Genomic DNA, 27,881 nt, shown 5'->3' on the forward strand with positions numbered 1-27,881 from the left:
CTTCGATATTATGGTTATTAAATCACCGCCATTTCCCGAATAATACATTTCACCGACACAAAGATCCCAACATGTCGTACAAACAAAATATTTGTAGTTCTAAAAACCGTATGAGTTAGCTCTTATTTGATTTCCTATTGGGAAAATTAACAATAGTGTTCCTTCATGACCCTTTGCATAACCCATTGGTGTCTGCATGAATGCCCCCGACATCTTCATGCTTGTGTGACACTTTTTAATGTTGGTCAAAAGGGAAATAAAAGTATTATCGGAGTTTATTGCACGTCGTTAACAGAACTGCGGGACAACCGTGACCGACAGGAGACTGCCTACCGGTCGCCCCCAGTTAGTACAGGCGGGAAGCTGGAGCGACACCGTGTGCTAACTAGCTAGTTCGCGACATCGTTATGGTGCATTACAGCCATCGACAGTACTGGAGCTTCCCACCTATTGTAGTGGAATCATAGTAAAAAAAAAAAAAAGACTAATACAGGTATAGAGGGGTTCCCGCAAATGTACATTTTGGATAAAGTAAAATATGAAATAGTGTGTAGAGCTTCCTAAAATTGAGTGTACAAAACATTAGGAAAACCTTTCTGATAATTGAGTTGAACCTCATACTGCTGCTGTTCCAAGTCTCATGTACATCATCCTGCCTCTGAAGTGGGGCCGCTATAACGTTCCTAATGTTTTAGTGTAAAGTATGAAATGGTTTATTAAGTCACATTATGAATTCACTATGATATATTTGTATGATTACAAAAGTATAACATCTTATGGGTTGAAATGTGTATTTTCAATCCATATGGTTTGGGGGGGGGCACTACATTTTTTTAAAATATTGCCATTCTAGATGGATGAAAATAGCCATAGCAAATCAGAGCAAAGGTATCAAGTAAAGATTATCCATGTTCCAAGTAAGGTATGAGTTCTCATTTCACAGGGTAACGATACCCAATTCTTGTCAAACTAAAGTTCTTATAATACAGTATTCACCTGAAATGAGTTTGTAGAGAAGAGGAGTTGTAGAACTGTTGAAATGCCCATCCCGATCAGGCCACCAAGCTCAACTTGATCAGGGGCCTGCTCGGGAGGATGCAACCTTGCAGAACATTCAGATAGAAATGTATCATGCACAACAGATGTGTAAGAGACCAGGGAATCATGTCCGCTCTATTCTTTCCATTTCTGTCTGCAATGTTGAGAACATTCCACATCACTTAATACACTTCTGCTCATTTGGGATAAGGAGCACATCTGTACTGAGATGTGTCAAAGCAAATAAATGGGAATGCTAAATTCCAAAAGCTGTTAAGCATTGCGTGATTTCAAAATTGACATGGAACTTCTCCCAATTACTAACAAACACAACCACCACATGATAACAAGCAACTACTTTATTTCCCAAAACAAATATAAAAAGACATCCAATGAAATATTTACATGACAAGACAGAACATGAATAAAAAGATGAAAACCGAAGACTGAACATGTAACGAATAGATTAAAACTAGTGAAATTATTCAGCATAACATTTGTCAAATAGTTTGCCATTTGCAAAATGCGTGAGAATATCCTTCACGGGACATCGTTTTTTTGTTATTAGCTTTTAAACAAGTTTTATTTTTCATCCATGTATGATAAAATTCTAATATAACCAACAGTCTTCTGTGCAAAAGCAAATCAAGACTTCTAATGTTACAAAGCAAAGCCATAAATGGCCAAGTGGCAGTGAAGTATATAAAAGCATTGATTCATTAAAAAAGGGACTTCAGTTGTAATATCCTTGATAACAGGAGACATTGACCATGTAAGAGAACAGGATGCTCCAACCTAAAAGTCCTCATCAGAGTCCGAGTCAAAGTTGTAAGCGACAGGTTTCTTGGCACGGAATGCTTTGCTCCTGGGAGCCACAACCTCCTCATCTGATATATGGAAGCTCTCATCATCCCATACCTTTGTTTTCTACGAGGAGATGCAGGAAGAAGAAAACATCATCCAAATTGAAGTGAATTTTATTTCAGAGTGAGGGATCTGACAAGTTGGGAGGGTGCAAACCTGAACTCATGGTTAACAAGCTTAAGTTAATATTTTCCAGCACCTTGTCAATTGTAAAAGCTCAGGATATCATTGCATTATCAACAACTTGGCTCACGTCAATGCTAGAACCGCCACTGCTTGGACTCACCTTGCTGGCGACGGTAGTCTTCTTGTCCTTGATGCGGGACATGAGGTCATCAGAGCTTCTGTCCGAGTCGTCACTGTCCAGGGCCTTGCGCTTGGCCGCAGCGGCCTTAGACGGGGCAGGGGCATTGGGCGAGCCCTCCGAGCTGCTGGAGTCAAACGACGGGATCGTCTTGGCGGCGGTTTTGGAGACTGACTTGGGCTTGGACAGAGCATCCATGATGGACGGCTGCTTCGCATCTGGAGGGGATGATGGGGTTAGGAGTCTGTTCAGAATAATCCCTCAATATAACATCCAGGATATACAACATGTAAATATACAGGTAACTGCCAAAATAAAAGGAAACACGTGAGTAATTGAGGGATACAAACTATATTGAAAGCAGGTGCTTCCACACAGGTGTGGTTCCTGAGTTAATTAACATTCCATCATTCAATGTTCCCTCTTAATTATTTTGGGGCACTGAGCAAATTTTAGGCCCTGCGAGCAGAAACTTGAATGTTGTGAGAATTTTGTGCAACTTCTGGCGCACATTTACAGAGAACATTGAAGCTGTACCCTTACAATTTAAGACAGTGGCCAATAGGCTATTTGAGCATAATGTAGCTCAAATCCAATAACATTTCACATGGAAATGGCTTTACATTACTATGATATAGCCTATATGTTGAGTTCAATGCAGGCCTACATTGCATGAGACTTAAAAACATTTTTACATTATGAAGGGCTTGACATTAATTACTTTTTACTTGGTCTGTAGCACCATAGGCCAAATAGGTGACTAAATTGCATCGTATGACACAAACCACTATACAAAATACAATTCATTGTTATTACCATACAGAGAATTAGACAATGTAGGCTACCCCTCTGTATTGGCTTATCTGCATATTCAAGCCTGTCTCAAAATAAGCTTTTTACATGACTGGCTTTTCAAAGACAACTTGAAATGTTGCCTACACGTTTTGTGCTCTTGTGGGAAGCAGTAACTCCCCATTGCTGACCTATATACACTTATCTATAACTGGGCTAATAATTCAAACTATCAAAAGAACATTAAGAAATGTGCACACATGGCTCCGATCCAAAAAGCACATTCACTGACAAGCTGATTGAATGACCGCTCATGGGCTACCCCTGCCAATAGAATTATACTCTGTCGAGCTCTGGCTCAGCATACAACAAAATCAGACTCAATCCTGCAAAGTTCCATTTGTTGTATTGAAAAGGGGCAGATATAATTAAGCAATAAGGCCCGAGGGGGTGTAGCATATGGTCAACATAATACAGCTAAGGGCTGTTCTTGCGCGCAACACGGAGTGCCTGGATACAGCACTTAGCTGTGGTATATTAACCATATACCACAAACTACGAGGTGCCTTATTGCTATTATCAACAGGTTACCAATGTAATTAGAGCAGTAAAAAAATGTTTTGGTCATATACAGTCTGATATACCACAGCTTTCAGCCAATCAGCATTCAGGGTTCCATCCACCCAGTTTATAATGTTGATTTAATCACACACACAAAAAAAAAAAATACTGCAAAGTAACGGGGCGAACTTAGTGAAGTTCAATTTCTTGCGTCTGCACAGCCTGGCATTTCTGCGTGGCAGTCCTGGAGGTGGTGCACGGCCGCACGCAGCTTAGAGGGAACATTGCATACGTTCATGTATAAAAATGCCCACTATTTTGTCTACCATGGCTAGAAGAGCTCTGACTTTGAAAGAGGGGTTTCAAAGAAACATATTGGGGTTTAAAGCAAGGACTCTCATAGTAGGGCCCTGGCCAGATCTCAAAATACATATCTTTAAATGGATATTACTAACAACTTGTATACTGCACAATTTTATTGCCGATGCTGAGAAGCAGGCTTTTAAAATGTTCCTTCTCAGGGCCCGAGACTTGGTTCATCCAGCCACGCGCTGCCAAAGTCATAGTAAAACTCCTTGTATGCTTTTCAAAAATGTTTCATCCCACTCAAGTTGTGTTATGATTATGGGGGGTGTCCCTAATAAGATTTGCTATCACAAAATGGGTCACCGGCCCTAAAAGTTTGAGAATCTCTGGTTTAAAGGGTGTGTCTGTGACAAGATCTCAACCCAATTTATMAATTATGGGAGTTTCTGGAGTAGCCGCCAGAGAGCACGTTCCACCACATTATGAAATTTGCCGTGGAAGAATAGTGTCGCATCCAGCCAAGGTGCATTGATGCTGTTCTGGCGGTCTTGGTGGCCCAACGCCCTATTAAGACAGTTGGTGTTTCCTTTATTTTGACAGTAACCTGTACATGTTTTATTACTCATTGAAGCAGAAAGCTAATGTCACAACTACTGCAGTATTATCAGTACAGGGATAGAGGTGTTCTATAGTACCTGCAGGCTTCTTCTTGGCGATTGCCATTTTCTTGGGAGCTGCTGTTTTCTTGGGAGCTGCTGTTTTCTTGGGAGCTGCCTTGGGTTTGGCTGGAGGCATAGAGGCCATCGCATCATCGCCATCAGACTGAGCTGCAGAACACAGAAACAAGTTTGTATTACATTTTTCAACTGTGCTAGTCCAATAATCACCTCAGTTGTCTGCCACAGTGTGCCACTGGGGTGGGAAGGTCTGGAATATACTTACAGCTGGATTTGCTTTTAGCTTCACTTACAGTCGCTGAATTGCTTTTCACCATCTTTCTATATGAAGAGAGTTTGACTGGTGTCAGGATTCACAATTAAATAAAATGTGCAGAGTTTAGACTATTGCTTACATAGGCTTAACTCACTGCATTACCCCCAACAATTATCACCAGTGTCACCAGGCCTACAAAATTCCTGTTAAACTAAACTGTTCATCATAGACTCACTTGGGCTCAGGAGAGTCTGCCTCGCTATCGATCGCAGAGTTGGCCTCGGGGACAAAGCAGCCGTCATCAACGGACGCTGCCTTCTCGGGGGAGCTCAGCCCACAGTCGAACTCATCCTCACTGCTGTACAGATTGTACTTCACAGCAGCTTTGGGAAAAGACAACACTTGTTGCATTATCACTGCATGAACACTAATCACAAACCCATGACAAAGGCAGCTTGTTGAAAAGTTGGTTAATATATGTTTTTGATCAGAGCCACAAAGTGAGGCTAGCTGGCTACCTTATCTTTTTGTACTAATCAGGCCACCCAGCAACTTAGCAGCGATGAGACAAGACTAACTACCACGAAATTGGGGAGAAGGRAAAAAACAACTTAAAGTTAGTGCAACACATACTGTTTAAGGTAGACATCCCTTTCTACTCCTGTAGAAAATAGCAACTGTTAGACAACATGTTACTGTTGGGTTGTGCCAAAATAACAGCTTCCTGTATGGAAGTACGAGACATGGGAATGTCCTCAACATACAGTAAGTAATCAAGCTAAGGTCTGAGACGAGCCTAATCAGAAGTGAGTAGTACAGCTAATTACTCAGAGGAAGTGATGCTATAGCGCCATGTTCAGGAGTCTTCAAAGACCCCCAATCATGAAACAGAACAAGCAGCCAGACATAACACTTTGGAAGCACCGGGACTGTCTATACTGTATTATTGCCTGGTGGGCTTGATGAATTACACGCGAGCATGGGATGCCAATGAGCATATAAGTGAGTGCTGGGTAACGCAATTGCCGATTTACAACTCAGTTTGGGTGGTTTAGACTAGGGATGCGACAAATGGAAAACAAATCGTAATGTTTAAAACTGACATACGAATAAGAAAAGAAATCCACAGAATTATGCTCAGGGTGGTCTGTCTAGCTTTCGTTGTACTAAAATGTCTTGGTAAGTTACGATATTTAACAAACTTTAAAGTACTTTTTTAAAAGGAAAGTGTTGTGTGCAAGCAGGCTAGTATTGACAGTTCTGGTCACCTACCGATGGTGGTTAATCCCGATTCAGAAGGGGCATTGCTTTACAGACAAGTATAATGCAATTTTCCAGAGAAAGTTGTCGGCGTTTAAAACGCTATATAGCGTAGCCTACCCTAACAGACAAACATGCCGTAGCGCTGTCAAGGGGCCACATACCATTATATGTGAAAAGGGTAATTTATACATTCTACACCAGGTAAACTACGGTAATTTCATGAGACAAAACCACCCCCCACCCATTCAGCAACGAAGAGTAGCCCATGCTCGCAAGACTGGCCCGAAGATAGCCTACTGTATGCCGGCGACATCAGTCCCATAGCCTAAACATGTCTACTCTACATGCAATAGACCAAACACACTAGTGTCATTAATGAAGAGAAAGAGCAGGCAGGCCAGTGTGAGRGAGAGGGGCAGGCAGAACCGTGCGCATATGTCTTGCTAATCTGCATCTCGCAATGTCTTGTATGCCTCACAAATTCACCAAGTAGCAATTTTTGCCTCTTCCCCTCTGGGTAGTGTCTCACCTTTGGCTTTGCGTTCAGCTTTCTCCTTGGGTACCACTGGGCCAACATCCAGTGGAATCGCCAACTCACTGTCTGAGCCAGAATCGTCAGACCACGGGTTCTTCTTGGCCGCCATGGGCTTGAACGACAGGGTGGTCTGTTTACCCAATGCCTTTGATACTGTAGGGGAATAGGGCCTTTGGTTAGTCAGTGAATCACAAATTGGTAACATACATAGCGGTCATTCTTGAATTGTGGTGGCATTTGTTTTAAAAAAGTATTTGAGTACATCTCCCCATTCAAAATCCATCTAATATGGCAGCATATATATATATATATATATATATTTACCATTATGATAACATTGTGCCACCAGTAGGATTAGTAACAACAATGGTAACATCAATGACAAATTGAGGATTTTCTTAAGAGGCGACAGAAGCGCAAATTTAAGGTCATAAACCATTAAAAAAAAAGAATACACTAAAGTGCTATGACTAATCTCCCAACATGGTTTCCTCTTCATTTAAATTAACAATGACACCATTTAGACACCAAATTATCAACGGAATCCTCAAATTTCTGACATACTAAAATGGTACGATAAATAATTGTATTTTATTTGGTGACCCTCCCCTGATAAGTTTGCCAATGGAAGGAATGCTCAAAATCCTTGTGTGTGTGTGTATATATATTTGTAATGGTCAATTTTCAAAGCAGTAACATCAATGACAAAACTTATGGATACTATTTTTACAAAAAAAGTTTTGTATTTTAATATCCTTTGTTTTTATTGATTTTATGGCAGGTGTGTCAAACTCATTTTCCCCTAGTGGCCGCATTGTCTTTACAGAGGTCTGGAGGACCGAACCTAAAATGTATTATATTTCCTCTACGTCAATATTAGGAAAAGTAGTCCTCTATACTAGAGGTCGACCGATTATGATTTTAACACCGATACCGATTATTGGAGGACCAAAGAAAGCTGATACCGATTAAAAATCAGCCAATTTTTTGTTGTTATAATAATGACAATTACAACAATACTGAATGAACGCTTATTTTAACTTAATACATCAATAAAATCAATTTAGCCTCAATTAAATTATGAAACATGTTCAATTTGGTTTAAATAATGCAAACACAAAGTGTTGGAGATGAAAGTAAAAGTGCAATATGTGCCATGTAAGAAAGCTAAGTTCCTTACTCAGAACATATGAAAGCTGGTGGTTCCTTTTAACATGAGTCTTTAATATTCCCAGGTAAGAAGTTTTAGGTTGTAGTTATTATAGGACTATTTCTCTCTATACCATTTGTAATTCATATACCTTTGACTATTGGATGTTCTTAAAGGCACTTTAGTATTGCCAGTGTAACAGTATAGCTTCCGTCCCTCTCCTCGCCCCTACTTGCGCTCGAACCAGGAACACATTCGACAACAGCCACCCTCGAAGCATCGTTACCCATCGCTCCACAAAAGCCGCGGCCCTTGCAGAGCAACAACTATTCCAAGTCTCAGAGCGAGTGACGTCACCGATTGAAACGCTATTAGCGCGCACCCCGCTAACAAGCTAGCCATTTCACATTGGTTACAACAGCTTAATCTTGGGAGTTGATAGGCTTGAAGTCATAAACAGCTCAACGCTTGAAGCATTGCGAAGAGCTGCTGGCAAACACACGAAAGTGCTGTTTGAATGAATGCGTCCGCCAACCGTTCCGTATTTTATCTAACGGGTGGCATCCTTAAGTCTAAATATTCCTGTTAGATTGCACTATCCTTCAATGTTATGTCATAATTACGAACAATTCTGGTAAATAAGTTCGCAACGAGCCAGGCGGCCCAAACTGTTGCATATACCCTGACTCTACGTGCAATGAACGCAAAAGTAGTGACACAATTTCACCTGGTTAATATCACCTGCTAACCTGGATTTCTTTTAGCTAAATATGCAGGTTTAAAAATATATACTTCTGTGTATTGATTTTAAGAAAGGCATTGATGTTTATGGTTAGGTACAGTCGTGCAACGATTGTGCTTTTTTCGCAAATGCGCTTTTGTTAAATCATGCCGTTTGGCGAAGTTGGCCGTCTTTGTTAGGAAGAAATAGTCTTCACACAGTTCGCAACGAGCTAGGCGGCCCAAACAGCTGCATATACCCTGACTGTTGCAAGAGAAGTGACACAATTTCCCTAGTTAAAAGACATTCATGTTAGCAGGCAATATTAACTAAATATGCAGTTTTAAAATGATATATTTGTGTATTGAATCCCCGAGCTGACAAGGTAAAAATCTGTCGTTCTGTCCCTGAACAAGGCAGTTAACCCACCGTTCCTAGGCCATCATTGAAAATAAGAATGTGTTCTTAACCGACTTGCCTAGTTAAATAAAAAGGTGAAAAAACAAATTATAGATACAATAAATAAATAAAAATCGGCGTCCAAAAATACAGATTCCCGATTGTTATGAAATCGGCACCAATTAAAATCAGTCGACGTCTACTCTATACATCACTTGTTGAATTTGATGCACCCTGTCTAGCTTTCATTTCCATGACTGTTAGCAAGCTGGACAGAGTGAAGAGACTAAATGTAGGTTCATTGAGACCGTTTTACTCAAACCACCCGTGGGCCGGATTGAAAATGTATGTTCAACACCCCTGATCTATATAATAAATTAAAATAATTGTGTTAACGTTCTAGCATACAAAATAAATCCCCAAAACATGTCACTACACCTCTACTGGAAGCGGCCAATGGGGGATGATTCTGGTCAAATCATTATCCTCACCTTTGTCCTTGGCTGGTGCTTTGCGTGTCTTGGTCAGTCGCGCTGCCAGGCCAATCTCCTCAGCAGCAGCCGGCTCTCCGTTCTCTTCTCCATCCTCAAACTCCATCTTCATCACCAATTCCTCACCCTAAAAACAGACAAATATTAAAATTGAATATTATATATATATATATATATATATATATATATATATACACACATACACACAGCTCAAAAAAATAAAGGGAACACTTAAACAACACAATGTAAGCTGCCAATCAATCACACTTCTGTGAAATCAAACTGTCCACTTAGGAAGCAACACTGATTGACAATAAATTTCACATGCTGTTGTGCAAATGGAATAGACAAAAGGTGGAAATTATAGGCAATTAGCAGAACACCCCCAATAAAGGAGTGATTCTGCAGGTGGTGACCACAGACCACTTCTCAGTTCCTATGCTTCCTGCGCTGATGTTTGGTCACTTTTGAATGCTGGCGGTGCTCTCACTTAGTGCATCATGTCAGAGTCAAGGCCCGCGGGCCACATCCGGCCCGCGAGAAGGTTTTTTACGGCCCTGGGATGATCTTGATTTATTATTAGAACCGGCCCGCCAGACGCGCAGCAAGCCGGCAGCCCGCAGATCTTTTACACGCACCAATACTACATTTCCCACAATGCAACGGTGACGCACCGAGCAGTAGGCTGCTTCATTTCAATATTTATTGGACAGCAGTCGTCAGCATCACAGTAAAATTAACTTTCAGATACCCATCAAAAATGGCAAACGAAGGGTGGACACTGAGAACCGGGGTTTTCAAACAAGGTGGAGTCGGAGTATATGTTCACGGAGGTAGCTGGAAAACCTGTGTGTCTTCTGTGTGGAGAAAGTGGTGGCGGTACTGAAAGAGTATAATCTGAGACGACATTATGAAACGAAACACGCGGACAAAAACAAGAATATGACATGGAACAAAGGCTACAAAAGGCAGAGGAATTAAAACGAGGCCTCAAATCTCGACAGGTGCCTGTTCAAAAAAGCCAAATCACAAGGCCAGCTGCTGTCAAGGCCAGTTTTATTTTGGCAGAAGAGATCGCTAAATCAGCCCGGCCATTTACGGAGGGGGATTTCATCAAAAACTGCATGATTAAAGTTTGTGACGAAGTTTGCCCAGAAAAAAGGCCCACTTTTTAAATGTGAGTCTGAGCAGAAACACCATTGCCGAGAGAGTAGACCAGTTGTCCATCAATCTAAAAGAGCAGCTTGTGAAAAAGGAATATATTGTTAGGTTTTCAGTAGGTTCAATTAGGTTCACTAGACTATATGCGTCATTTAAAATTTTTTCAATGAACATCTCGAACAGTCCGGCCCTCGGCTTGTAGCTAAATTTTTATTTGGCCCTCCGTCCATTGACTTTTTGACACCCCTGCTCTAGTGGTAGCATGAGACGGAGTCTACAACCCACAAGTGGCTCAGGTAGTGCAGCTCATCCAGGATGGCACATCAATGCGAGCTGTGCAAGAAGGTTTGCTGTGTCTGTCAGCGTAGTGTCCAGAGCATGGAGGCGCTACCAGGAGACGGGCCAGTACATCAGGAGACGTGGAGGAGGCCGTAGGAGGGCAACAACCCATCAGCAGGACCGCTATACTCGCCTTTGTGCAAGGAGGATCAGGAGGAGCACTGCCAGAGCCCTGCAATAGACCTCCAGCAGGCCACAAACGTGCATGTGTCTGCTCAAACAGTCAGAAACAGACTCCATGAGGGTGGTATGAGGGCCCGACATCCACAGGTGGGGGTTGTGCTTACAGCCCAACACCGTGCAGGATGGTTGGCATTTGCAGAGAACACCAAGATTGGCAAATTCGCCACTGGCGCCCTGTGCTCTTCACAGATGAAAGCAGGTTCACACTGAGCACGTGACAGAGTCTGGAGACGCCGTGGAAGACGTTTTGCTGCCTGCAACATCCTCCAGCATGACCGGTTTGGCGGTGGGTCAGTCATGGTGTGGGGTGGCATTTCTTTGGGGACCGCACAGCCCTCCATGTGCTCGCCAGAGGTAGCCTGACTGCCATTAGGTACCGAGATGAGATCCTCAGACACCTTGTGAGACCATATGCTGGTGCGGTTGGCCCTGGTTCCTCCTAATGCAAGACAATGCTAGACCTCATGTGGCTGGAGTGTGTCAGCAGTTCCTGCAAGAGGAAGGCATTGATGCTATGGACTGGCCCGCCCGTTCCCCAGACCTGAATCCAATTGAGCACATCTGGACATCATGTCTCGCTTCATCCAACCCACGTTGCACCAGACTGTCCAGGAGCTTGGCGGATGCTTTAGTCCAGGTCTGGGAGGAGATCCCTCAGGAGAACATCCGCCACCTCATCAGGAGCATGCCCAGGCGTTGTAGGGAGGTCATACAGGCACGTGGAGGCCACACACACTACTGAGCCTCATTTTGACTTGTTTTAAGGACATTACATCAAAGTTGGATCAGCCTGTAGTGTGGTTTTCCACTTTAATTTTGAGTGTGACTCCAAATCCAGACCGCCATGGGTTGATAAATTTGATTTCCATTGATCATTTGTGTGTGATTTTGTTGTCAGCACATTCAACTATGTAAAGAAAAAAGTATTTAATAAGAATATTTCATTCATTCAGATCTAGGATGTGTTATTTTAGTGTTCCCTTTATTTTTTTGAGCAGTGTATATAAAAGTAATAGTCAATTACCATCTCCAACAAGTTCCTTTACCAGTGAACTACATAAAATCTAAAAAATGATTATTGTAGTCTAGTTAGTGTTCAACACCAAAAGGTTCCAGAAGAGGCACTGACCTTTTTGCCTTTCTTGACAACGGCCTTCTTGGTGGCCTCAGCCTTCATGGTGCTGGTAATGCGTGGGATGACGCGGCGCCCCTGGGGCGTGGGCATGGTCTCCTGCTTCACCTTCCCCACCTTGCCCTTGCCAGCCTTGCCCTTCACCACAGGCATGTTGGCGTTTTGCCGTTCCTTCTCCTCCACACGCTGTGGAAGAAAACTCAGTCAAATATATTACGTGACAGTGATGATTACTTGATCCAGGTGTTATGAAATAACAGAACGTTACAGAATTACACTTGTTCTTATGGAATGAATGACTTTTCATGGGTTGCACGYTTCGTCACTATATTGTTTTGAATGTTCCTTTTAGTGCCGATTTAGGACTGAGCATTCTACTCAATGAGCGCTGATTAGTCTGAAGTTTATTACTGTGGCTTGGAAACACGATGACAATTAGTAGGAAAAACTTTTGCTATCATTGTGATTTCACCAGATTGACTTTAGATGGAATATAACTTTAGCTAGCTAGCTAAGATTCAGGGGACAGCACTGTCTTCGCTAGCTAACATTGACCTCTATAAAGTAAATTTGACGACATAATGACAGAAAATTTGTTTCCTACTAATTATTTGCCAACTTTAGCACAGTCATCATATTTCCAAGCCATCTGTAATTTGCACCAATATGGCTCCGGAGGTCTATAGAACATGCATAACAATGGCCACGATGAGACCAACTGACGGAGGAGCAACCAATGAAGTGTCATTAGGGAATAACAAAATGTTATAGAATGAGGTGGTTATAACAGAATGTTACAGGAAAGACAATGCTACAGAACGACAAGTGTTGTTACAGAATGACATATGCGATTGGTCATGTCGTATTACCTCCAGCTCCTCAGTGAAGGCAGCGAGGTCCTCCTTCCAGAGATCAGTTGGGCTCTTCTTCTTCACGGTGTTCAGTTCGGTAATCTGCACGAGAGGATCGAAGTTACGGCGATTTAGTGCATCCGAGTGATGTTCTATCGATTCCCTGGGTAATGTCATGGTTCAGTTATTGGCGTTAAAGCAGGCAGAAATTCGGTCGCTATGTCGTAGCACTGTGATAAAGTCGCTCACTACACTGGCAGTTAACAGGAACATGACTTTTAGACTGCGAAAACTTCTATAATACATGTCAGATTTCATAACTCTGGAGGATGTCTCCTCTCCAACGAGCCATCAGGAATGTCGCAAAAAGATTATCAACTCGAGAAATGTGCCATTTAAAGGAGGGCTTTAATCCAGGGTGCATTGCATGGTACCGTTGCCAGAGATATAGAAAGGAGACAGGAATCCAATGAATGAAGGAACGTATAACGTCATGCTGCGTCACGTGGCTGCTAAACTTGTCGCCATGCGACCCCCCTCAAAGTCAATGGATGTGTTGAGAAACGTGCCTATTTTCCTAGAGTACGTAATGTCACGATTCCAAAGCTATACGATACTACAGATAGAAAGTTAATTATCTCACATCTCTGAAAATATTTSTAATGCAATTCTTGTTGATGAAATCCATGCCAATATTGTTTTGAGCTAGCACACAATAGACTCCTTCACTCTGGAGACAACTCATTGTCCCAGAAGGCACTGCATGGCCCATTGACGTAGCGTGGGCAACGTTTCCCCATCTCCTCAAAAGTATTCTGCCGTTGCGACTGTCAAACTCCACTCTGAGGAACATCGATCTGCAGGTTGAACATGGTGAGATTCTAGACTCTTAAATTAATAGCTGTAAAATTGCCTAAACTGCAATAACTAGCTACTTTATTTAGATGCCAATATTGTCTTTGGTATTACTGTGTGTAGCCAGGTTTGCTTGCTACCTAGCCAGCCCATAAAGAGCATTGCATTGTGGATTTTGTAGTCGACTTGAGCTACAACAGACCCACAATGCTACAAACCTTATTATAAAACCAAAATTAAACATTTGTTCACAAATGACCTTGGCATCCCTCTGTTTGCACAGCTCCTCTTTCTTCTCCTTGGTGAGGTACCACATCGGCATGTTTAACAGGTAGTTGTAGTCTGGCCCAGTGACGTCTTCCTCTTTGTCCTCATCATCATCCGTTTCCTCCACAGTCTTCAATAGGGGAGACAAATAAAGTAAACTTACTTTCCTGGCTTAAAGCTACCATGTACGCTCATGATATAACTGTGGGTTGGATGTTGGATTATATGATAATAAAAAAAACAAGACCAACAAATTAGGAGTATGGTCAGATATCGGGGAAGGAAATTAACTACCTTGTCCTTCTCCTGAGCATCTTTCCAGGCCTTGACGGGGTCAGAGTCGTAGCCCATTTCCGTCAGCATGAGGATCAGCTGTTTCTTTGGCTTGTTCTCTGGAGAAAGGGCGAGACAGACATACAATGGCTACCTTTAAAAAAAGCAAGAAACAAAATGTCACCTAAGACACAGCGGCATGGGCTTTTCACGAAATTCACAGCAATAGTACAACAGCTAACATTACATTGCCTATGCCAATCCGAGGCTGAATGAAAACACAGGAGCATTGTGTGTGTGGACTTGAACACAGAATCAACTGTTGGATGTTTGCAGATCTGGGGGGGGGGGGTCACAGCAGGGTCCCAATATAGCTCCCAACCTACAGAGAAGCAAACATTTTTGTTAAAGGGGAAGGAGACAGCGCTGGTACCTACCGATGATCAGGGTTCCCTCAATCTTCTCCAAGATGAACCGGGCCTGGTTGGTGAGCTTGGCACTCTCTGCCCCCAGCATGCCGGCCAGCCAGTCCTTTCTCAGAACGTAGTACTTCATCCTTAACTCAAAGAAATCCTTCAGCACATCTTGCACCAACTCATACTTCTTCAGGCTGCCCACATGGTCAAACAGCACCTGAGTGGCAAGGAGAGAGGTTATTCTGATAGATATAAAACATTACATTGAATGTTCTGCTTGTCTACTGTCTTGTTGCAGTATTATATTTCTAGGGAATGAGACAAATGGAAACAATCATTACAAAATGGAGCCAGAAGTCAATAATTCATTATATGGTGGGACTAAACATTATTCAAAGGAGTAGTAGCATGTTTGTGTTAGGGTGATCATTACCATTGAGTTGCAAGTGAGGGGCTGCTGCAGCTTGAAGACCTTGTGCAGGCCAGCCGCCTCGGCCTCCCTCAGCCTCTCCTCGGTCATTTTGACCACGAAGCGCACCGTGGTGTCCGTGTGGTACTCCTTGTAGTCGGTGATGAGGGCCTGGACCTTCTCTGTGCCATTCAGCATGGGCTCCAGCACGTTCTCCTTGTAGGTCTGAGGGAGAGGGGAAGACATGGAGAATTTACCTGGGTTGTGTTCAGTAGGTGGACATGTTTTTGAAACAGAGGTATTACCTGAACTTGTCAAATAAGAACAAGATTTAGGTTTTCCGTTGTACGCAAAAGGCAAACAGATAACTAGATTCTAACCATTGTTCTTATGGATTCAAGGCACTACTATATATTCATATAGCAGGTCAGTGACAAGTCACTGTCTTCTATCAAGTAAAGATAARCCACCCAACTGATCTACCCAAGACCAGGGTATAACTATGTACCAACCTGTGTCCATGTCTTGACTGGCAGCTCAGTGATCTCGATGGTGGTGCTGTCGATGATGGCCACCTCTCCACTGTTCATGTACTGATTGGTCATCAGCTGGTCAATGGTGCCTTTGAAGCCCTTGTAGCCGGGGAGCTGAACAGAAGTCATTTGGTTTACATTTGAATCCTTGAGAAGGAACGGTTTGATTGAGAACTTGGTTGTAACAAAACGTCAATAAACTATAACTGGATCTGAAACTATGGGCCAATCCCAAACCTGCAAAGGAACTGTCACCAAATCAATTTTTTTTCTAGATTTCACATCTGAAAGAAGAAATACTGAGTATGGGATTCTTGATTAGGTCTTGATCGACTTGCCCTGTACACATTCTGAATGCACATAGGGCATTCGATCTTAAAACCCATCCCAACTCCTAGCTCCCATCTATATAGGCCTTTAACGAATCTCCCCTCACCAAAGGCAGCGGCTCCTCCCCGTTCAGCATGCGGTGGATGTTATTGACGACCTCGCGGACGTCGAAGTTGGGGATGCGGCTGGCCCAGCCCGTGCCGATGCCGTCGGCGCCGTTCACTAGCACGGTGGGGATAATGGGGATGTACCACTCGGGCTCCACGCGTTGGTTGTCGTCATAGTTGTACTTCAGCAGGTTGTCATCCACCGCGGGGAAGAGTAGACGGGCCAGGGGGCTTTAGGGGGAGAGAGCGTAGTCTTACGTCACTGACAAACACGGCAGCCTGGCGAAGACGGTGGTCGAAACTGTGCTAATGTAAATCTCTGGAATTGAAGTGACCTGCTAAGCCCACCATCCATGCATTGCCAAGACCGCAGCAGCAGCTTAGGCAAGTCACGTCGTATGGAGGCGGTTCTAAAAGCTTCATGTCTATGTAGTTGTCGCCAAGAAACTTCACGGAACAAAGTACGCTGCATCATAACAGGGAGTGCATATCCAAAGCCTGTTGTGGCGCTGACCTGAGCATGGTGAAGATGTAACGGGGGCTGGCAGAGTCCTTGCCACCGTGCAGCCGCGTGCCAAACTGACCCTGAGGCTGCAGAAGGTTCAAGTTGTTGCTGCCCACAAAGTTCTGGGCCAAGCCAACGATGGTCATCATGAGAGAGATCTGACAGAGAGGGATACAGAGGATGACAGTCCATTCTGAAAGGGGTTGAAGACAAACTCTAGTCTACATGTTGTAATAKTCTTTTACCATGGTATGTCAGAAAAATGGTCACTTATTAATACCATTATGAGTACTACAATACCGATCCAACAATAAACAAAATAGAATAGCACAAATTGAGTCGAGGGATATTGAAAGTTGTCACTACATTTCCCCACAGTTCCCTGGGTCTCACCTCTCCATGGTGATAGGCTGACATCTCGGCCACGGAACCAGCCAGCTGAGCCACCTTCACCTCCCGCTTGTCATTCCTCTTGAAGCAGCAGAACAGCACCTTCCTCTGGCCCGGCTTCAGACCTGGAGACAACAGTATATCAGTTTTGATTGTTTTATTTACCTCTCCTAGCCGTCATGACTCTATCCTTGGTGACAGATAGCCAGCCCCTCCCTCCCACCAGAGAAGAAGGGGGGAGTTTAAATAGATGGTAAGATAGAAAATGGTAACTCAGAAACTCTCAACAAGAGGTGAAGACTAGACCAAAACATGCACCGTCTGCAGCTCTGCATGTGAAGGAGTCTAGGACAATTGACTAAGACACTAGGGAAGAATACTTCTCTCAACACCGTATGGTACATCTGATGTATCCTTCCAATGAACATTCAAGACAAAGAAGCCCACAACTAAGGACACTGACCTCTGGTGGAAACCCAGAGACTTGCATCGAACTACTTCGTAGACGGACCGAGTGGTTTCAGAGAACGACATCTAAGTGTAAATACATGTTGCATTTCTAATCCAAATGAGCATTTGTAAGGGTGCTAAATATTCATATTTCCGGTGAGCGTAGTTTCTAAATGCATGTACGATAAGCCCTCTCTCTCTCCTGCTCTTTATCTTTCACCACCCCATTTCCGTTGGGTTAGTACACTAGGGACTTTCTCATTATGTTAGTAATCAATAACCTATACCGTGTGTGTATGTATCTGTGTGATTAGTTAGTAAATACGGCAATTTGTGTATCGCTGATTCATCAATTAGGTTAGGGTTCGTACAGATTTACGCAGTCAATGTTGAGAATGAGACTGATGAGGTATTAAATAATAACTGACTTATTGATGTAAGAGATATTAATAATATCTTTAGAGTAAGTTGGGAGCTAGTAACTCGTTAAAGAACTATTCCTGTGGTGCCCAAAATTCCTAATGAGTTAATCGTTACTTTAATCGAGTAATAATTCAATGTAGTAGGTAATTATTCAATAAATAACAGTAACGATAGTCAAGACATAGTTCAAGTCTACATAGTTAACATTTCAAGTGGTATMGATTTATATATTTCCTGGATGAACTAAGTAACGGTTTATAGTGATGAACTTTGGCTGGTGCAATGTAAAACCAACAAACAGCTGCGACAGAAAAAAGGGTGGTTCGCACAAAAAGCATCAAAAAATTTAAAATACATTTTGGCTGCAGGCATCACCCTTTTTCACAGATACTGTTTAAGCTCAACTTGAAATAACCCCCTTTCCACCACTGACCATCGACCAGGCAGGGGAGGGACCTCTCGTTGTCTGAGTTAGAGAACATCACAAGCTCCTTGTTGACAAAATCGTTGTAGGACAGGGACTTGGTGGCTTGCCCATACAGGTACTCCTGGGACACAAAGAGACAGAAGGTGGCATGACTAGGCTCATAGAAATATAATTACTAGAATGAGCCACCCATCATGGAGCAGACTTGACTGGGAATATCTGTTCTACCAATTCCATTTCTATGGTTGGGCTGTCTAAATGGTCAAAGGTCACCAGTGATGTACCTCAGGCAGGTTGTGCTCCCTGCGCTGGCGTCTGTTGACCATATAGTTGGTCAGCCACTCTTTACGTTCCTCAATCTTTTTCTTGCTAAAGGCCTAGGGGAGAAAAAAAGGAGGGTAAGACTCAATCACAGATGGAGAAACTACTGCTAATAGAATCATAAGCTAGGTTTCAATCCAATCTAATCTGCCTTCTTCATACAGCAAGCCAAGTGACTTAATGCCTGTAGCAGTAAACCATTTTTGTGAATGATGTGGTATACATAAACTGGTCACGGAGTGTACATTTCTCTCTCCTGACTGCATGTGCTGCTGCAGGACCAGTGTTTCCCAAACTCTGTCCTGGGGCACCCTCCCTGGKTGCACTTTTGGTTTTTGCCCTAGCACTACACACATCGGATTCAAATAACCAACTCCTCAACAAGCTTTGATTATTTGAGTCAGCTGTGTAGTACCTGGGCAAAAAAAACTTTTTAAAAAAAAGTTGCCCCAGCGGGGTACCCAGGACAGAGTTTGGGAAACCCTGGCCTAGACAACCGAATACTCATTTGCTACAACAACTTTCTTGTTTCAGCAAGGCACAACAAAGTTATCACATGGTAGAGTCCATGTTACAACAGAAAGGGACTCAACGACACGAATGACCGGCCGTCACGTCTTCAGTCAGCCATTTGTTCCACAAAGAAAGATTATCCATAACCATTGGTTACAGACTTACCTATTGGTTTCGGCGCATTTGATTTTTTATTTGTCATTTCTGCATGTTCTAGACAGCAGTTCACTGATCAATTGGACAGGGCAGGTTATATGAAGCAATATCCCCCCCCCCCATAATTGGCAGCCAATCATCAAGTCACCAGCATTCAAATATTACCCTCAATATTTACTGGAAATGTGCATCAAGCTCATCACTTAACCACCATGGAGATCCTTTTATTTCATATGCCCATAAACTCTTAATGCTTTTCCATGTTGTAGTACAAGTTATCATATGATCACGTGACTCGTTTACCTTAATATGGTTTATTTTATGCATTTGCACAGTTTCCGCTAGAATTGTCACATAATTCATTTTACATAGACAAAAAGATTCTACCATGTCGACGAACAAATTGTCTTCCGACATTTATGAAATTGTACCGACAAGTCATGTTTCCGTCACAACCAGGTGAGGTAACATTCTTTTTTTATACGGCACGACTTCTCGCATAAAAACGTGGTTATAGACGGCGAAAGATTCTCCAATCAAAATATAAAGACCTGCTGATTGAGAAAGATCTTGGTTTGGTCATCGGAGTTGATCTTTTTATTCAACCTTTATACAGGGATTCAAAAGAGGGTGAATGGCCAACGTACCAGGGTAATTGCCTCGTCGTCGACAGGTCCAGCGTACTTGAAGGGAATGCGATGTCTCTGCATGTCAGAGAAGTACTCCTTCGCTTCCTTTGAAGTGCTGGTACCCAAACCTGGATAGATACAGGTGGTGATGTTAGAAGCACATCTAAATATATGGGGAGGGGGGTTATGGTAAAAAAGAAAATACCCCTTAAGATTTGGGGCAGGTATGGGAAAAATACAAAGTGGCTGCTTACATGTTCAGCTTCACTACCACAGGGCACAAACCTTTGTAGTATTTTATTTTCCAAGATTTGATGTTGGGCTGCACTTCCTTCCACTCGTTGAACTCTGGGATGCTGTAGAAGGACAGCTCCTGCTTCTTGTTAAAGGCCTGGAAGAATCCAAAAATTGACATTTGACTCTTTGCTATACTTGTTAATATTTACTGATTTAGCTGGTATCTCTATATTTGCAAAAACCTCAAAATGCTTGCTACTGTAAAACTATAATATAAATACAATATGTGTTTGTTACAGTTATGAAATGTCACCAACAGATGGCACTGGTGTTGCACGTAAAGACTAGATCAGGATACTGTACAAGCAAGCTTCTACGCTGTCTTAGTTCTGTAGACAGTCGACATGGCTGTATTTAATATAGCTGGATTAAAAACTGATGTTCACCATGGGGAGTTGCCTTGAAGTATCACAGTGCCCAAAATAGCAACCGCCAGTCTCAGCTGGACTGTACCATGTACCTTGATGATGGGGGTGATGAACTCCTCCAGGAAGTTGTGGCGCAGCAGTGAGGGCCAGTTGTGGTGGATGAAGTTGATAAGCAACCCCTTGATGTGGGAGCCGTCCAGGTCCTGTCAAACAACCACACAGGAGAGCATCAATGATCTGATGAATATTCTGTCAGTGAGACAACTGGTCTACTCTGACTAGGGCCATTAAGACTAATTATTATTTCAGTTCTAGAGTAGAGCTGCTTTACTGGCTAGGTCACCATTAGAAAGGTATCTCAATCAATAGGACTTCATGACTAAATAAAGGTTACATTTAAAAACAAAACATTCCAATGAGCTACACAAATGAGTTCAGACAAAAAGCTCTAAATTCCATGGAGAAATTGCAAGTAGACAGTGCAGACCTGATCGGTCATGATCATGAGTTTGCCGTAACGCAGGGACTTGAGGGATTCTGGGTCGCTGTAGTTCTTCTTGTACTGCAGCCCCAGGATCTTGATGACGTTGTTGATCTCAGCATTATCCATGATCTGACACAGGGGACAGACAGGGATCAAACCATTAACAACTAGTTCAATAGTGGACAACCACAGCAGATGCCTAACATTCTAGAGGTTGAGGCCTTTGTAAAACATATGGTGAGGATCGATTCAACACAGAACAAAAATTTCCCCGTAGCGATAATAAAGTCATTATCAATTGCATTCCCAATTATGCCCAGCAGAGCCTTAGCGATATCTATATAGCGATCACCAACTTCTAGTTTTTTTTAATGCCTGTTCTGACCTGCTTGTGCGAGGCTTCCCGCACGTTGAGCATTTTTCCCCTGAGAGGGAAGACTCCGTAGCGGTCTCTGCCCACCACGCCCAGACCAGACACGGCCAGCGTCTTGGCCGAGTCCCCCTCCGTCAGGATCAGAGTGCAGCCGTTGGAGTTCTTACCACCTGGTTGTAGAGAAACACAGCGACTTCACCATTTTGATTCGTATGACGTCATTACTAAGTGTAAAACTTTACTAGATCAACAAGTTGATTATTTGTTTCAGTTTTAAAACAGCTATAGATTATAAGTAACTAGAAGTGAACTAAGGGCTAACCTCTTAAGAGAAATCGCGACAGACTAAAATGCATATCGTTACAAATGTGATTTACCTGCGTCGTTGGCGTCGTCCAGTTTTGGCACTCCCTTGATCTTGTTGTGCTTGACGGCAGAGCACTTCTTGTTGAGCTGCGTCTGGGCCTTGAACTTCACCCAGTTCATGATGCTCTCCACTATCCCACAGGAGTTGGCCTGGTTGACAGAAAATAAGCCACGTACAAAATGATTCAATCCAAACAAGAGTATGATGTTTTGTATGAGTGTCAATGGACTTTCTATGGAGAGAAGGAACAATGAACTTAAGGCTTGGCCTTGTTTACCTGTTTGATAAACTTGTCACTAAGGGGGCAGGTGGAACCGAAACTCTTCTGCTGCAGGGTCATGTTCTCCTTGGTCTGGGAGTCGAAGGTAGGGTTCTCGATCAGGCAGTTGACAAAAATCCACATGTGGTTCTTCACCTGGGGAGAGGTGGACATGGTACAATCTCATTAAAATAGTCATGTTATGAAAATGTAATGGACAATACGGTTTTATCTTGTCATCTTTGAACAGCAAATATGGCATCTCAGGGAGACTGGGTCAGTTTGGTGGGGTACCTGGTACCCCCTTTTTTTGTTGCTTAGTAGGTAGACCCTGGCGGTAGTGGGTTCGATTCCCGGGACCACACATACATAATTAAAAAAATGTATTTAACCTTTACTTAAGTAGGCAAGTCAGTTAAGAACGCCACTCGAGAGCCCTAAAAATGTATTCACGCACGACTAAGTCACTTTGGATAAAAAGTATCTGCTAAAAGTCAAATATACCTGGAAAGGCTTGACGACCACACCAGCCTTGTTCTTCTTCTTGACAACTTCAATGAGCTTGGATGTCACCTGGTCTGCCACGTAGTCAGCATGTCTCCCACCCTGGGGCCAGAGAACAGGAACAGTCAGAAACCATGTATAGTAGTCCCACATACTATTTTAAGATTATGATGTGTGGAAAAGGAACCAAGATGGTGACATATTGGTAATAAAACCAAGTGGTTGGTAAGMCGTAACCTTAAAATCCAAAAACAATATTATCCAGTTAGAGTACATTCACAGTTGCCTTTAACTTCCATACCGCAGCTCAATCCAAAACACAACATTGTACACACACGTCACAACAAAACCACATGCCCCTTAGACCACTGTCCTTTTTACCTTGGTGGTGGCGATGCTGTTGACAAAGCTGACTTGCTGGAAGCCCTTCTCGCTCATTGTGAGGCACACCTCCCACCGCTCGCTCACCACCTCATGGACCACAACGAGGGGTATGCCCAGCTCATCCACCTTGTCCTTCAGGTACAGGTCCACGTAGTTACGGAAACTTGTCACCTATAGGGACAGAGAGATGTTGGTAATCAAAACCGACAAACATTGCAGTCCAACAGCATTTCAACCGTCAAAGGAATACATTTGGAGACCTCAGTATGGACAGATTGTCCTTTAATAGATGTTATCCTATTGTTAAAGTCACTATAGCGCAGAGTAATTTATTAGTGTGGCAATCGCTCTTAGTTTACCACTAGGTTAGCCTGCACTTACGGGTAGCCTCTTGCCATTGAGGAACACGCGGACTCCCTTGGTGGCACCGGCGATATCGTAAGCCCGTCGGGTCATGATGGCCACCGTGTCCTTGTCCAGGGTCTGCATCTTGAACTTGGACAGGTCCGGCTGGAAGGTAATGCACGTGAACTCGTCGCCATCAAACGACCTGATCTTGTGCTCCCCAGCCCGCCCCATGTTGTCATACCACGTCTGCAGGGGTACAAAGAGAACAGGTAACAAATAGAATTAAAACTTCGGTAATAGGACACACTGTCACAAGCCTGAGCAGACTTCCAAGAAATTGATGTGTATTGTAAGATGCCGTTAGTAGAGTTTGACCAACCTGCTTGAAGGTCTTCTTGGACTCCTTGCAGGCCGTCTCCACGGTGAACTTGTTGCTGAAGATGTTGCAAAGCTTGGCACCATAGCCGTTGCGTCCACCTAAAGATAGAGTAACATAACACGTGAAGATAGATGGCAGGTTTTTAAAATAGGCAAGACTCCTCTATTGGAATGAGAACCAATAGAGTACGCTTTTTCTGGGAGAGTAAAGAACGAGTGACAATAAGTGTCTGATTGCATTAAGTCTTACCGGTGACCTTCTTCTGGTCGTCGTTATAGTTACTAGAGGTGAGGAGCTGTCCGAAGATGAGAGCTGGCACATAGACCTTCTCCACCTTGTGCTCCACCACAGGGATGCCCTTCCCATTGTTCCACACACTGATGGAGTTGTTCTCACTGAAAAACACCAAGCACAAGATCACGTCACTTACAATAAAGGCCATACAAAGTTCAACTGTTTAATGAATGTCATGTTTTGAAAATTGAGACGAGCAAGCCAATAAAACATGTGCCCCCTTGTAAAAGAAAATACTAAAGCAACCCTAGTACAACACCTTACCAAGAGATTTTAGCCTTTTGTTATAATGGTTTTGGAATGACCAACACAGGGACCTCAGTTTGAGCCCTGGTCAGGGTAACCCCCCATATTAACTACAATGGTGTCAGGAGTTGGATAGCACCATTGAAAGAGTAGAAGAGTTTTAGACACAGTTCATTTTTCAGAGGCATAGTGCTGACATTTCTAATAATTTATGTAACAATTGGGGGAAAAAACTAACAATTGGGGCAGCAGGTAGCCTAGTGGTTAGAGCGTTGGACTAGTAATCGAAAGGTTACAAGATCGAATCCCAGAACTGACAAATCTGTCGTTCTGCCCCTGAACAAGGCAGTTAACGCACTGTTCCTAGGCAGTCATTGAAAATAAGATTTTGTTCTTAACTGACTTGCCTAGTTAAAAAAAATAAAAAGCACTAAAGTAATCAAACATTCTTCCTATAACTAACTACTTCCATTCAGCTTGAATTCTACATTTAACACATCTCACACTACCATACAAATATGAACTGAAGCAAGCACATTCTCTTCAGGAAATGTACCTTTTCTAGTTTAGTTATATTTAACTTACCTTAGAAGTGTTTACTTTGTGTGCTGAGAAGAATCTATTGAGTTGTAATGTACCATAAATGTAATGCTCATATCAACCTGAAGTATCTATCTACAGAACAAGTTTTGCAGCCACATAATCCAAAAGGAAAACTACATTAATATTTTTTCCTAAAACTACTGTGACAAATTATTTGGATTCACATGAATCGATTCACCGCGATTGAACAAAATCCTGATGACTACCTCTCATTAAAGCCACAGAAGTTGCTGCATGCATTTTTAGCAAAAGACAGGATTCCCCATTACAGTGAACARAATAAACATTTGTGGAAATAATTGTATTTTTAAGTAGACAATCATGGTACCAATAATTGTTTCTACTACACCAGATGCATGTCCTTCAACTGGTAATCAATTTTGTATAGCCCAATAGTGACACATACAGCATGGTATAATACACTTGAATTATTCCATTTCATAGGACAACCGTCATCCCTTCCGGATTCATATTAAACAGTGTCATGTTTAATATACGAGAATACTCACGCGTCAATGTTTATCTTAATGCAGGACATGGTTTTATCCCTTTGCTTGTTATCGGCAGCATTCACTGTGGTTAGAAGGGAAATCGGAGAATAGGCACTTCACAATTTTGTAAGGGATTTTCATATGGTGATGGTTTAACTGTACAACACACCATCCGTGAAATGAATACAGTAACATTACTCATTTAATAGGAGTTTACTCACCAAGGATCTCATCAAAGATCTTGTAGAGACCGGGTACAAAGGTCACATCTCGACAGTTCATTCCATCATTCTCATCAAACACCCACAATTGCTGGAGAGAAAAGTGACAGTATGCGTTGGTGACAATTCTAACAATAAACAGCAACCATTGGTTGTGTTCTAAAGATAAGCATTGTCCGCTTATATTTTACTCTAATTTGACACCCCTGCCACACTATCAAATGTGTGTATGACTCTAAACAAACAGGTCTCAGTTTTCAGGGAGAATATTGAGGCAGTGTGGTACTTGTTTGATAAGGTAGCATGGCACTAGTTACCTGTGTGACAGGCTCCACAGAGCCAATGTAGGTGTCTGGACGTAGCAGAATGTGCTCCAGCTGAGTCTTTTTCTGGTAGATCCTTTCCACCGACAGGCGGTTAGGGTCCTTCTTGGTCTTCTCCACCGCCTTGTTCTCAAACAAGCTCTGTGTGAAATAAAACAAATGAAAGGGGGGGTTAGGCACAACATAGCTAGGCCAGGGAGTGTTTCCCTATATGCAAGGCGACCACTGCAAAATAAAACATGTTAAAAAGATTATCCGCCCACCCATCTGCTCTCCTTTAGTTGTTGGCTTAATTTAAGTAACCTTCGATCTTATGTAGAGACGACCACTCATCCACATGGACAGTTTTATACTCTGTACTGTTTTTATGCGTGCGCCCCATAAAAAGCACCACCTATAGCCTACACATTTCACTTGTTGTTACTGTTCATAATTGACTTGCCTAGTTAAAGAAAATGYAAACAAAGGTTACATTGTTGATAAGTAAAAGCAGAGCCACAGTCGGAGGATCCATGTGTAGCAAGTGAAGTGGGAGATTTATAAAAAAAATGCTAAATGGAATTAAGTTGCCTACAATGCTCAACTAACAGGTAGGTAGCCTGTTCCATATGAACGGAGTTGTATAACGTTACATTGCACAGGGAGCGCAGCAAAATATCTACTTTAGCTATAGCTGGCTACTGACGCTAGTTAGCTAGCTTCTGTACAACGATTTGATTCAGCCAAGACAGGCACTAGATGGCATGATAGTTAAGTTATGGCTGCACGAAGTTTGTCTTACTAGCGCGAGTATGCCAGACCGTACAGTAACACACTAGCCCTTCTATCGCCCCTCCCCCATCCTTCTGATGAAACAAGCAGAGGGCACAAGCTCTCTGGGGTCGTTCGAGCAAGTCTCACAAGTACACTTTTTTTTTTATTAAAACATTATTTGAAATACTTTAATTTTAAATGACCATCCCTGGTCTTATGTAACCATACCAAACGTAACATATCATATTAATTTGAGTGTCACAGATGTACGTTTACCGTGTTAAGTCTAGTCTGAGGCCAGGCAGATTGTTTAGCTGGTTACTATACCTTCGGATGGGCCAGATTGTTCTCCATCAGGTCAAAACGTCTAAATATTCAATATATAAAACTAACAAACGTTTGTGTGGTCATCACATAATTGTACTTCTGAAAGGTAACATTCTGGACTGAATGGAGGACTATGGTTGGCGTCATTACTGACTGGGCTATTTTTTAGTATAACTAGCTAACGTCCCTGTCGCTAAACCTCAGCCTCATTGCTCTATCCGTGTGTCTTACTGAGACGACTAGTTAGCTACCTGACTTACATTACTTTAAGGTCAAGCATAGTTACCTAGCTAACTACCACTTACCAGCTAGCTAAAATGTAGTAAGTCATCAAAAAAGCCATGAAAATTTWAAAATGGAAAGAAAAGTATTTTGCATGAAAGTTTGTAACGTTACATCGTGTTTGTAGCCTATCGTATCGACAATATGAACTTGCTAGCTATAGTTATCTTACCTTCAATGGTTCAGACATGCTTCTGCTGTATTCTGTTCCGGAAACTTGATAACTTGAATTTTCTGAGCCTCTGACCAATTTATCTAGCTAGTTTTTATATCCGTAAACGTTATTCACTTTCTGTCCCTAATATTTGCAACCTCTAACCGGCGCTTCTTTTTCCTTTCCTCATAACGTTTGAAATGTTCAAACTTCGAACGTTCTCGCTCCCGCTAACAAGATGGACCTATCAGACAGGTTAAGATTTTTTCCCTCCAACGTAAGCCAATGATCTCTAACCAGAAGCATCATTGTACCGCCCATTTCTAGAACAAAGAACGTTCAAATAATGAGGGAAAAAAAGAAACTACACCCTCTGAATTTTTCGCCCAATCAGTGA

At 42.5% G+C, this 27,881-nt stretch overlaps 1 protein-coding gene across 1 annotated transcript; it reads right to left on the bottom strand.

Moving 5' to 3' along the window:
• Window positions 1-1,382: 1,382 nt before the first annotated feature.
• Window positions 1,383-27,685, bottom strand: top2a (DNA topoisomerase II alpha). Its single transcript, XM_024006913.2, has 35 exons — window positions 27,503-27,685; window positions 25,963-26,109; window positions 25,646-25,736; window positions 25,443-25,506; window positions 24,040-24,185; window positions 23,791-23,888; window positions 23,445-23,657; window positions 23,061-23,234; window positions 22,680-22,781; window positions 22,194-22,331; window positions 21,927-22,065; window positions 21,562-21,719; window positions 21,180-21,305; window positions 20,785-20,895; window positions 20,313-20,418; window positions 20,046-20,155; window positions 18,693-18,785; window positions 18,415-18,529; window positions 17,112-17,233; window positions 16,728-16,876; window positions 16,213-16,444; window positions 15,756-15,890; window positions 15,268-15,468; window positions 14,856-15,051; window positions 14,440-14,537; window positions 14,138-14,275; window positions 13,042-13,125; window positions 12,170-12,358; window positions 9,358-9,484; window positions 6,591-6,749; window positions 5,034-5,181; window positions 4,808-4,863; window positions 4,561-4,692; window positions 2,189-2,424; window positions 1,383-1,965 (listed from the first exon to the last, which is right to left on the bottom strand). The coding sequence occupies exons 1-35, from the start codon at window positions 27,518-27,520 to the stop codon at window positions 1,834-1,836; spliced, it is 4,683 nt and encodes a 1,560-aa protein (XP_023862681.1). The 5' UTR covers window positions 27,521-27,685; the 3' UTR covers window positions 1,383-1,833.
• Between the last annotated feature and the right edge of the window lie 196 nt (window positions 27,686-27,881).

Source organism: Salvelinus sp. IW2-2015, linkage group LG18 (genome assembly GCF_002910315.2).
Source record: "Salvelinus sp. IW2-2015 linkage group LG18, ASM291031v2, whole genome shotgun sequence".
NCBI lineage: Eukaryota > Metazoa > Chordata > Actinopteri > Salmoniformes > Salmonidae > Salvelinus > Salvelinus sp. IW2-2015.